This window comes from Panicum virgatum, chromosome 5K, assembly GCF_016808335.1.
Source record: "Panicum virgatum strain AP13 chromosome 5K, P.virgatum_v5, whole genome shotgun sequence".
In the NCBI taxonomy this organism is placed as follows: Eukaryota; Viridiplantae; Streptophyta; class Magnoliopsida; order Poales; family Poaceae; genus Panicum; species Panicum virgatum.
In genome coordinates this window covers 28,637,734-28,650,679 of record NC_053140.1, presented here as the reverse complement: position 1 = coordinate 28,650,679, position 12,946 = coordinate 28,637,734, and the positions used below count along the sequence as shown (strand labels likewise).

The following is a 12,946-nucleotide window of genomic DNA, read 5'->3' as shown; positions in this document are numbered from 1 at the left end:
TAGCTTTTATCATATCTATTTGCCTTGAAACACGTGTAAACGGATGTGAAACCTTACATTATTGTCAAAATATTACAAAGCCGATTTAAATCTATTTCAAGTGTTATCGAGTAGCTTTATTTAAGTTACACATTCGTAGCTTTTATACTGTTACATGCGTGTAATCGGCTATCCGGGCCGATTTGTCATTTTTTGTGTTGGCTAGATCTGCCGATACACCTGTACAGTCCTTTATGATATCTTTCGCTTACACCGAACGCCATAATCGCTTTTTATCGTTTTCTGCATCAGAAAAGCCTGCCGATACGCTGTGTGAGAGTTGTTCGGAAAACCAGCCGATACACTCTCAGATTTAACGTTTACCGATTCCTTGTCAATTTACAGGTCAAATTGACTGGCACGCTTGGTTCGAAAGAAATTGCAGTCTGAAGAACGGTGATCTCAGGCTTGGTGTGTAGATTTTGAGTCAACACATCTTTTTGCACGCCTGGTGGGACCCGAGAAACTTCAACATGACCAAACCCAAGGATGGTTCCGGCGTTAATGAGGAAAATTACATCCCAGTCGAGGAAGACAAGCTCAAGGAAAAAGTTGAGTTGGATAAAGCTTTGGAGGCTTACAAGCCGGAATGCCTCAAGTCCTTCGGGGCTACAAGGGGTGGTGAAGTTGTTAAGAAGTTTGATTTCCCTACCCTTCAGTCATTAATGGAAACCCAACATGAGAACAAGATGTTGGATATGGTACATCAAGCTATGGGCCATGCATTCGTCATCGATGCACCGGTGATGACTCACACAGTGCATAATGCGGTAATCAAAACATTGGGAGAAGGCATGTTCCAAGGCTATCCAGGACCATGTTACATGCAACCCGGTCAGGTGAGTTTTACTCCTATGGGATCAACCACAACAACAGCTCCATCGGCTTCGTTTAGCCGACCGGAAGGAAGAAGTGGCCCCACGTTCCACAGCCTCCTAGGACAACACTACCACCATAGACGGATCCTATCTTCACGAATTCTCTGCTAATCACCACATCAGTGCAAGGGGGATCCGCATCAGGATTCTCGATCGGGTGGGACCTAGTGACTGGATTTGGCATGCCCCCAGGATTCTTTACTCCATCAACTACGAGGCAAAGTACTTCACCGGCTTCCATACCGATGGCTCATCAGCAGAACATATATCGGTTTCACAGCCGATGGTGCAGAATAGGTCAGCGACCCAGCCGGCGGGACAGAATACAGCATCGGCTTTGCAGCCAACGCCTTAGCAGCAGACTGCTGCGATAATATACCCTATCACCCCAACAGAAGTCCTGGTCTCACGGTTGCCTCATCAAAATGGAGTGAATTGGGTGTTTCATGATCCTGCAGTTGGGTCAGTGCGACAAGTTAATGTACCATACATGCATCCTATGGCCCAGCAGTCAGTCAACCAATCGGTGTCACAACCGACCACTACATCTAGGATTGTGCTTTACCAGCAGCCGCCCAATCAGATCCCTCAGCACATGCCGCAGATGGCATTAGCAAATCAGCCGATGACTCCACCTCCGATACAGACACCATCGGCCGCACAGCCAATGGCTCCGGCGTCACCCGAACCAATGCAAGTTCCCAATCAACAAGTAGACTGGACCACCAAGATAGCTGAAGTAATAAGGGAATAGTTTGGTCTTAGGCCGAATCAACTATCTGTCATGTACAGGACCCCATACCCACCTGCTTATGATCAACTTCCGCTCCCGCATAAATATAAAGTGTCTGATTTCACCAAGTTCTCAGTACAAGGGGAGGTTTCCACGGTAGAACATGTCAACAGGTTCATAATGCAGTGTGGAGAAGCAGTGAATCAGGATGCGCTCAGGGTCCGATTGTTCTCCATGTCTCTATCAGGATCGGCGTACGCATGGTTCACCACGCTCCCAGCTAACTCCATCTTATATTAGCCCGATCTGGAGAAACAATTTCATCAGTTCTTCTATTATGGTATTTCTGAATTGAAGCTAATAGATTTGACCAGTTTGAGGCAGAGGAACGATGAGTCAATGTCTGCTTTTATACAAAGGTTCAGAGACATTAAAAACAGATGCTACAGCTTAGTGTTGTCAGACCAGCAGCTTGCCGATGTCGCTTTTTAGGGACACTTGCCGCACATTAAGGAGAAGTATGCCTCACAAGAGTTCGAAAGCATCAGGCAAATGGCACACCGGATGACGGGGAGGTTCGACCTTATGAACAGAAAAGGAATAATTTCCAGAAGAAGGTTAATTATGCCAAATACTCTGGTGGTCTCGACTCCGATGAAGAACAAGAAGTGGTCGCATCTGCAGAATGGATTCAAGGCAACAAGAAACCTGTCTCGTGTCCGTTTGGAAAAAAAGGAGCCGGAAAAGTTTGGGTTCGACGTCACAAAAGTGGACAAAATCTTCGATCTGCCACTGTCAGAGGGCCTGATCAAACTAAAATCATATCACAAGATCCCGTCAGAGGAGGAACTCAAGAATATGAAATATTGCAAGTGGCACAATGCGACCTCTCATGATACTAATGAGTCCAAAGTTTTTCGGCAACAAATACAGTTGGCCTTTGAGCAGGGAAAGCTCAAATTTGAGGTGCCTAAGAAGAGGATGAAGATTGATTAGCACCCGTTCGCTACGAACATGGTCGATATTAGCAAGGAGAAAAATCCACCTCAAACCAAAGTTTTGACGTCATAATCGGCCAACGTTTTGTAGTGCCTCAGAGGCGTGTTACATCTCAGATGTTGTTGAACAAGTTTTAGCGCGATCAAGAGAGGCGGCAGCAAAGGGAATAGGTGACACGCCGTAACGAAGAGCATTGGAGGTGTCATTTCTTCATACATTGTTGGGAAGAAAGTTTGACTCTGCCGACGGTCGATGATTGCCCCGAGTGTAACAATTTGTATCGTGGTGGCCAGTCATATAAGAAACCACATTTTGACTATGGGCTGCGCAGGCCGATCAAGGTGGACATGCATGAACGTACTCTTGTACGCGATCGATTAGGTGGAAGACCTTCTATGCATGATCAGCTGGGGGGCAGGATTATGTTGCCTGACCCGTCCGGAGGACAAATTCCTGCGCACGATCGGCTGGAGCAAATGACCGACGACAGGATGCCTGATGATCAGTCGATGCGCAAGGATCTTGAAAGAGAACAGTTTGCGCGTCATGCCGGTCAACCTCAATGGTGTCCGGTAGGTTTGAACAAGTCGCAAAAAAGGCGTGTTCAGAGGTTGCGCCAATCGAAAATATTAGAAGAGGAACAGAAACAGACTCTTAACTAGAGATGAGTCAGGTCACAGTTTTGGCACGTCAAACCTAGAGCCGATGATAGACAAGATCCTGGCTCATCGGCTGCTCCCGTTAACATGGTTTTTATGATGCCAAGAGAGTTTATGGCGCCGACCGTGTGACACTCGAGGTGTTTAAAGTCAATCAAAATAAAAAGGGAGCAAATAGTGGAACTAATGAGAGGGCAAACAATTGTTAAAGGCAACAAAAGGAAAATTAAATACAAGTTCAAATGTTGGACTTCAATTGTTTTGGAAAAGAAAGTATACTTCAACTATATTTTATGTACAAATCACCTCACCAAAATATTGTACACAAAAATCTGATACAATTAGTGACATGTGCCTAATTGGAAGTGGGCCCAAATTTTAGCCCAATTAAACAAATTAAATTGATCCTTTTATGGAGTTTTTGAATCTTTTAAAATAACTCACAAACCATTGCTCAAATGAAAAAAGTTCCTGAGACAAAAGTTGTAGATCTCGAAAAACTGAACAAAAATGGTATTCAAAAGTTTTCCATTTGAGGACAGGTTGAAGGAGAAAAATTGAGTTTACAATCTGAACCTCGAAATTTGATCTAATTACAAAACTGCCCCTGACAGCATCTCTCTCATCTGCCTCTCATGGTGCCTGTATGCCGGCTCCTAGGGACGGCGAAACCACTCCGGTTTTGGCCAATTCCGCCCCCGGTTTACCCCTGGCCACCTGCAGCTGGCCTCGTCGAAGCTTGCCATGCGCCCAGGACCTTTTGGCCGCCTGCCACGCCATCGCTCGCCCTGCTGTGCCGCCCGCCGGGCCGCACCTCGCCATCGAGCGCCTATGCGCCAAATAGACCTCCCCTAGGTGTCAATTGGCACCCCCAGGTCCTCCTCCCCCTCCTCGCTCGAATATAAAAGGGCCAACACCCCTGCACGCGCGAGCCTACCCGCCCTGTCCGCCATTGCGAGCTCGAGCTCGCCGCGGACCAACCGCCTCCGCCCCACATTGCTCCAAATCGGCACCCCACGACCTGCACGATATCCTCCTGAAGCTAAACCGCTCCACCGTCGCCCTTGCACCTCTCCTGGATGCCGCCACCGCTGTCCAGACCGCCGGCCACCGCCCCTTTCCGTGGAATTGATGGTTATCTCTATACCCTTAAAAAGTTCAGTCGCACCTATATCCCCTCACGCGAACTTTTCTTTACCCGTGTGCCCTTCCATCCACCTGTTGTTAGTTTGTAACACTTAAGCAGCCCTGACAGGTGGGACCCATCAAAGAAAATGTCAATCTTGCCCTCCTCTTGCACAGGCTACGAAATAGACGCCCGGACACCGGCCAAGCCGAGGCACAGGGGGGCGCCCCTAGCTCACCGGCGGTGGACATCGCTAGGAACCCACGCCTACCTCCCAAGCTCCCCCACCTCCCTGCGCCCCTTCTCCCCTTCCCATTTTCTCCCCTTCCCTGTTCTTTCTATGCGGCGATGGGCTGAAGAAGAAGGCGGCTGTGATAAGGCAGCTCCAGCGAAGGTTATGGCTCGGGACCAGCTCAATTGGACTGCAGGTGGTGTGGGGAGTCCGTGTATGCGAGGAATTGGTCGGAGGTTAAGCGATGGCGACAAATTTCACCGAAGAAGACAGCTTAGGCAAAGAGGAAGAATGGTGGGAGGAAGTCAATTTGGATGAGCTCAGGATTAATTTATCTCATTCTAAACCACTATTGACGGCTCTTAAGTACCAAATCTAGGCCGTCAACTCCTACATGAATACATAAAATGTAAACATCAACATAGTGATAGGGGTTTATTACTAACCATTTCCACGAGTGTTGGTAAATATTTGTATGCAGGTGAAATAAGGGTAAAAACACACTTCAAGAGCAGGGAAACACACTCCATAGACCAAGGCAAAACTATCTCGATGAATAAGGCACGTTCACGAGGATCCACAGGCCCACCAGAGCTACCAAACCAACTTAAGATAGGCCCTTACCCACATATATGACATGAGGGTCCACCTAACAGCCTTCCGACCAAGAACCGGGCCAAACGGGCCCAGCCCACGGTCGGCCGACCAGCAAGGTCGGCCGACCTGGTGCTGGCAGCCCACGGGCCCCACCGACTCTCACATGACATGTGGCAGTGTGTGGTTGGTGCTCCATGGCGGTTTGGCTCAATTCTCGGGCAAAAGGCTGGTGGTTCCCCCCTATATATATGAGGGGAGGGGGCTCAAATGAAGACACACCACCAAGTTGGAGTTCAAATCCACCAAGTGCTCATCTTCAAGCCTCCTCTTGTGTTTAGAGTTATGTTAGCTTAGGGAGAGGGTAGAGGTACTCAGGAGGGGCGCCGGTCTTCGGTGCTCTTCTCCATTTTGTACCTCTACAAGAGTGAGAGAGTAGTTCGGGAGAAGTGCCTGGGTGTCGGCTCTCTGCTCCCAGCTTGTACCTCTACGGATGCTGCTACATTCTTCGAGTTTAGTAAGAATTCGTGGTTCCTATCTCTAGTATTTTACTTGGTATAGTAGATGCTAGTAGTGCTTGTAGTTGAGTGAGATCAGTTCTCTTACTCGCGGGTTCGTCGCTCCGTATTTATACGGAGTGCTGTAGTTTACTATGGGAACTCATACGTAGTTAGACTGCAGTAGTAATCAATAGCGTAGATGTGGTGTCTAGGCTAGGGGTTATCCTTCGTTTGCCTTATATCCCACGGTTTGTTAGAGGTAGGCCGTAGGTGGTGACAGCCCTATTGGTCCTTCGTAATCCTCCACGTTCGGATATAGCGTAAAGCTGTTGGCCGGAGTCGACTCGCAGACCAGTTGTATGCCGGTGCCCGAAGCAAGTATTGTGCCCGAGAGATCGACCTTTAACTCAGCAATAGCGCTATCTTAGGAATTCTCTGTACCCTTCTACCTATCTTGGTGTGTCCTTGGACCGATTAGAATAGAAAAGAGTGCACACACGTTCCCTGTGGATTCTATAACCCTTGGAATACTCTGAGGTGAAAGCTACAACAGTATCCGTGCGCTTGCGGATTTATTCGTGACACTAAAATACCCAACAAGCTTTCTGGCACCATTGCCGGGGAACGGTTGCTGTATCATTCTTCGAACCTAGTCGTCCTCATATCCTTTGCTTTTCTTTTCTTCTACCTTGACCCCCGCTACCCATAGAGGAGCTATCCTTTAAAAGCTTCTATGGGATTTATCCCGCATCATCTTTAATTTTCTTCCTGCTATCTTTACCCTTGCTACCCATGGAGAAGCCATCCTTTCACAGCCTCTCTGCCTCAAGGGGCGAGTTCAATGAGCCACCATCCTCTTCCTCATCCGGCTATGAACCTTGTCCCAACCTTATCGCTATGGTTCGGGAGCTTTCCTTCTCTGGGTTAAGTAGTGAGAACCCAGACAACCATATGCGGGAGTTCGAGCAGCTTTATTCACGCTTTGCCTCTGCAAGCATAAAACAAGATGTCCTCCGGTGGATGTTGTTTCCCTTCTTTCTTAAAGGGAGGGCAAAGCAATGGTACACGTCTTATACATATACCGGAAAGGGCAGCTGGGACTCCTTGAAGAAGACATTCTCTGTCATGTTCTTCCAGCAGAATGAGAAGGAAACTTTAGGCGCAACCTGGGCCAAATTTTCGCTCCTAGTGAAGTCCGACCCTACCATGTCGACACTCAATCCTTTAGTCCTTTGGAAATTTAAGAGGAGTCTCGATAAGGAATCTGCCGATCATCTCAACTCAATCACCGGAGGAGTACCCCTCCATATGTTTCCGGCTGAGGCTAATAAAAACCTAGATTGTATTGTCGTGTATACCTCCTTGTCAGCCGACTCTGATCCTCTCCAAGAGGAGTGTGAGTTGACCTATGAGGATCTTCTAGCGGCTGAACCCAATCTTTCATCTCCCACATCCTTAGATTCAGCTCTAGAAACCTCGCCCGAGCCAAGAACATCGGAGGGGGAAGAGATTCACCCCCCAAAGTTCTCTTCTAGATTCGAGGATGAATCAATGGAAAACCATAGAAACACCTCGAATCTCATAGATGCCCATTTAGGGAATGAACCTTCCTCTGTCCACACCAATCAATCCAGAGATCTCTTGACAGAACCTTCCCTTAGGCCTACGGTACCTCCTTCTCCTCCTGAGTCCCATAATGAAGCACCTCTCGAGGAAGCCATGAAGGAGGAATGGTCAGATGGAAAGAAATGCTTTTCTGAAGCAAATAGGATTAGCTCACCCTCCACGATCACTCCTTGCTCAATAAGGGGAACCACCGTAGAAGCCCGCATTAACCCCATCATGGAGATAATTTTTTTGCCATGGCACTTAGTGTACACTCTTCTGGATAATGTTACGCTAAGACCATCCGACACACTATTAAGAAGTTGTCCCTTGGGACACATCCTTAAATGTTGGGGGATTGCAAGTGCCGTGCCACTCATAGTAGACAAAATCGAGGTCAACTTAGATTTCCATATCTTCGATATCCTCAATTTTGATCTTCTCCTAGGCTCCCCATTTGAAAAACTTCTCATATCTCAAGGGAGTCTAGACAAAAAGTTTAGGAAAACCGCTTCTGCCACTGTCTCTTACTTAGAAAATTCTATGGCAAAGCATTTTCTCGAGCCAAACCCGTCAAGGAAATGATGCAAGAATCTCCGTTCAAACCATCCGAGTCCATTCTCTCCGAGGTTGCAAAATCTGCTGCTTCCGAAGAGCACAACCCGGAAGTCACCCTTCACTTTTGTGAAGACTAACGATCATTATCCCTCTTGAGCGAGTTTGAGCCTCTTCCCTCTGGCCCTGAGAAAATTGTTCTCGACCACGATCGAGATTCAACTATGCTTTCCCACAATAAATCTCTTGACATAAAGAACCGACGGGCCACTGAATGTTATGAGGCGCCAACTCTGGAGTCCATAGAAAAGAATTCCATATATGAGCGTGGGAGCTTCATCCTAGTGATACCTCAAAAACAATTCTCTTTCAATACCTCTCCAGAGTCAGGCACGCTTTGTGCCCAGAGCACACACGAGGACTATAACTGCCTTAAGGTCCTCTCTTGCAAAACCTTTAGAAGGCTAGTTGTAGATGCATATGTTTACCGTAAACATTGCAAATGTCGTGGATGCTCTGTGATGCTAAACTTGCAGCTAAACCTTCATGACACATCAACAATTGGTGATGAAAAGGGGAACACATCATCAACAATAGCTGCAAGAGGATGTTCCCATGGTCGAGCTTATGACCATAAAAATAAAGCACTACCGGGAGATAGCCCGGATTATCATTTATTTATTAGCTTATTTATTTCCCTTCAATAAAAGTAAGAGCATGTTCTAGGATGTATTTTTTCCTTTGGGTATTTTTGGTCGCTAACCTTTCCAGGGGAAAATCAAGAAGAATGGCGGACAAGCAACACCAACGAACATGAGAGCTACACCAACCACAACCCCTCGATATGCCTTGATGAAGGAACAACTACAGAAGGAGACTTGAACTCCATACACTTGAAGTTTTGCAAACCCCAAGTGTGGGGGAGGTATGTGAGTGCCCCAAAGTAAGTTATTTCTCAATCCATATCTTGTTTTGGAATTGGTGTTAGTTCCTGCATCTTGCTCCATAAAAAAAAGAAAAAAAGAGCGAGGAGTTACCATGGTAATAAGTTCTTCATCAACAAACACCGCGGTAAGTACTCTCAATGTCCTGCTTTTGACATTAAACAATGCCCTGCCGGGAGGTCGCCCGAGGATCGCCAGAGTAAGTCTCATGGTGAGAGTAAAGTTTAGTTTGAATAAATTCTAGAGCTCCCTGGTTCTTAAAACCAGCAGAGCCATTATTTTTGTTTCCACTATCTCGTTGAGTACAGCACCAGGTACAAGTACAAGTGTGGGGGAGATCTCTCAAGATCATCATTGTCATACACATTCGAGATCTCCCACAGATGCATCACACAACATCATCTACAGCAACATGACAAGAGACAAGGCAAGGACACCAAATTCAGCCAACCATCTGATGGTTTGGCTGAATCACCATTGCCTTGATCCCCACCCTCTTAAAAAAGCGATAGTATGTGCATCCTCTACTTCTCAACTCTCTTTGATTCATGAGTTTGAATGGTTTTCAAATCTTACTCACTAAAATCAAACTCAAAATGAATCAGTGTATCTGCCTGCTTTACATGTTTCCTATGGTTGGCTTGCATATGTTTTACTCCATGCTTATCACCTTGATGCTTGTGAACAAAAATCCTTAGGAAATCATGCTTATCTAAGTAGTTGATGTTTGAGATATGGTTTGGATGATATGATCTTCGCTCCTTTTTGTCTAAGTGCTTGGGTTATTTATTTGAAAATTTGGAAAACCCTTTGCGAAGCTCCTGTTTGATATGCCAAAGTCCTACCAAAACCATATGATGATACTTCTTGAAAACCATATACACATATGCTGCTTGTTTTTGCATTGAGCTTTGTCAAATTGTTGTGACCCTTGAGAGAATTCTTTTCATGCTTTCATGATCAAGATTCACATGCATACCATATACCCCCTTGCTATGCTTCTTTGAGAAGTTAGCACTGTACCACCACTCATTCCACAAAATAAATGCTCCGCTATATGTGTTGGTCTCTCTCTCCAATTTTTGTGAAAAAAAGAGAGGCATGGGTTATCGAAAAAAATATATGGACACATGAAGGTCCAAGTATTGAAAAAAAAGAAAGAAAAAAAATATGGGCGCATGAAGGTCCATAAAAAAAAGAAGAAAAAAGATAGCCATGCTCACAAAAGAATTTATATAGGGAGAGAGATCATACAAAAGGAGTTTCCATTCCATCCATCACAATCCATACACGTGCACATCTTGATCTGATTGTATGACTTGTTTTTCTCTTTGGATCCGGTCTTTGACTTTCAATATATGTAATACAAGTATGCCTTATCCTTCATACCCTACCTTGAGCTCCACATACAGCCAGCACTAGAAGTAGGATGAAGAAAAGGCAAGTTAAATGCCTTGGTAAGGACACATACACATTGAGCGATCTGAGAGAGTTAAATGAGGAGCTAAGCAACGGTTTATTTTGAAAACTTATTGAAAAACCCCAAGATACTTGACATGAGTAGTAGAAGTGATTTGAGTCGCAACCATTCCATTCCTCAACTACCCAAGATGGCATGATAGACACTTCAAAGTTCACAAGTGCAAGGTATGGTTTGGAATATCTCTTATGCTCGCTTCATACCTTTTGGAAGTCATGTTCCACCTTAGTCCTTTCTGCTTTACTCGAGGACGAGCAAAGGCTAAGTGTGGGGGAGTTGTTGACGGCTCTTAAGTACCAAATCTAGGCCGTCAACTCCTGCATAAATACAAAAAATGTAAACATCAACATAGTGGTACGGGTTTATTACTAACCATTTCCATGAGTGTTGGTAAATATTTGTATGCAGGTGAAATAAGGGTGAAAACACACTTCAAGAGCAGGGAAACACACTCCACAGACCAAGGCAAAACTATCTCGACAAATCAGGCACATTCACGAGGATCCACAGGCCCACCAGAGCTATCAAACCAACTTAAGACAGGCCCTTACCCACATATATGACATGGGGGTCCACCTAACAGCCTTCCGACCAAGAACCGGGCCAAACGGGCCCAGCCCACGGTCGGCCGACCAGCAAGGTCGGCCGACCTGGTGCTGGCAGCCCACGGGCTCCACCGACTCTCACATGACACGTGCCAGTGTGTGGTTGGTGCTCCATGGCGGTTTGGCTCAATTCTCGGGCAAAAGGCTGGCGGTTCCCCCCTATATATATGAGGGGAGGGGCTCAAATGAAGACACACCACCAAGTTGGAGTTCAAATCCACCAAGTGCTCAACTTCAAGCCTCCTCTTGTGTTTAGAGTTATGTTAGCTTAGGGAGAGGGTAGAGGTATTCAGGAGGGGCGCCAGTCTTCGGCGCTCTTCTCCATTTTGTACCTCTACGAGAGTGAGAGAGTAGTTCGGGAGAAGTGCCGGGGTGTCGGCTCTCTGCTCCGGGCTTGTACCTCTACGGATGCTGCTACATTCTTTGAGTTTAGTAAGTATTCGTGGTTCCTATCTCTAGTATTTTACTTGGTATAGTAGATGCAAGTAATGCTTGTAGTTGAGTGAGATCAGTTCTCTTACTCGCGGATTCGTCGCTCCGTATTTATACAGAGTGCTGTAGTTTACTATGGGAGCTGATACGTAGTTAAGCTGCAGTAGTAATCAATAGTGTAGACGTGGTGTCTAGGCTAGGGGTTATCCTTCGTTTGCCTTATATACCATGGTTTGTTAGAGGTAGGCCGTAGGTGGTGACAGCGCTATTGGTCCTTCGTAATCCTCCACGTTCGGATATAGCATAGAGTTGTTGGCCGGAGTCGACTGGCAGACTAGTTGTATGCCGGTGCCCGAAGCGAGTATTGTGCCCAAGAGATCGACCTTTAACTCAGCAGTAGTGCTATCTTAGGAATCCTCTGTACCCATCTACCTATCTTGGTGTGTCCTTGGACCGATTAGAATAGAAAAGAGTGCACACACGTTCCCTGTGGATTCGATGACCCTTGGAATACTCTGAGGTGAAAGCTAAAATGGTATATGTGCACTTGTTGATTTACTCGTGACGCTAAAATACCCAACAACCACCTTTGGCTCCCCATGTCATGCCTGCTAGTTTGCTGTTGGATCTCCCCAAGAACGCCGCGTGGATATATTTGAATTTGGGAGCCAATTTGGATGTCACCGAGGATAGGAAGGTGCTTATCCTTATCTGCTTTATTGTTCCTCTGTTCCGCTCGGCCCCGCCTCCTGCAGGCAAGCTAGAGGTTGCCGCCCCTTGCAGGAGCACTGCCCCTGCAGGAAGCCCTTGCAGGATGCTCGGCCCCGCCTCCTGCAGGCTGCAGGTTGCTGCACCGGAAGCGCGGTGTCGTCTGCACCACCGCCTGGCGAGCGGAGCAGAACCAGCTTTGTGCTACCTTGTGCGGGGACAAGATGCAGCACGCGCCTTGCTACTGCCACCACCCGAGCGGCGTGGGCGTGGTCAGGATTCACAGCATCCTCGCGGCGCTAGAAGCAGTGGCTGGTGCCGCAGCGCGGGGTGTGGGAGTGGACACAGCAGAGGCGCCTGGCGGTGGGCGGCGTGCCACAGCCGCTGACGGCGTCCACGCCGCTGCCGCAGCAGCTGGTGAGCGACAGCCTCGCGCTCAGGTCGGTGTCCGGAGCCGTGGTGGACAGCCTATGGTGAGGCCTTGCCGCGGGGCGGCGACACGGGGCAGCACAGGCCTCTTTCTCTTGCAATGGCAGTGCCGACCCGCGGCTCTTTGTTTGACCGCTCACAGGTGCCCACGCCCTCGCACGGTCTTTCTGCTCTATTGCACTGACCCCACCGTATTTCTCCACCTTTGTCAGACTCTGTTAGTGTCCATTCTGTCCAAAAGGGTACATAGGTAAAAAAAAGTTTGTGCAAGGGCATGCAGGTGCGACTGAACTTTTTAGGAGACGTTTACCTGTATGTCCTTATGTTAAGTGCTCTTGACCTCCAGACCCCTATTTTTTTAGTCGCACCTGTATGCCCTACCGCCAACTCATCTTTATCCCTATACCCTTCTGTCCATGTTCTGTTAG

At 47.2% G+C, this 12,946-nt stretch overlaps 1 protein-coding gene across 1 annotated transcript in view; it reads left to right on the top strand.

Moving 5' to 3' along the window:
- The first annotated feature begins 512 nt into the window (after positions 1–512).
- The window catches only part of LOC120709826 (ATP-dependent Clp protease proteolytic subunit, mitochondrial-like), a 39,356-nt gene continuing 26,922 nt past the window's right edge, over positions 513–12,946 (top strand). Inside the window, exons 1-2 of the mRNA XM_039995467.1 lie at positions 513–740; positions 12,393–12,529. Of these exons, the coding sequence (XP_039851401.1) occupies positions 513–740; positions 12,393–12,529 (365 nt within the window). The remainder of the gene's footprint in view (positions 741–12,392; positions 12,530–12,946) is intronic.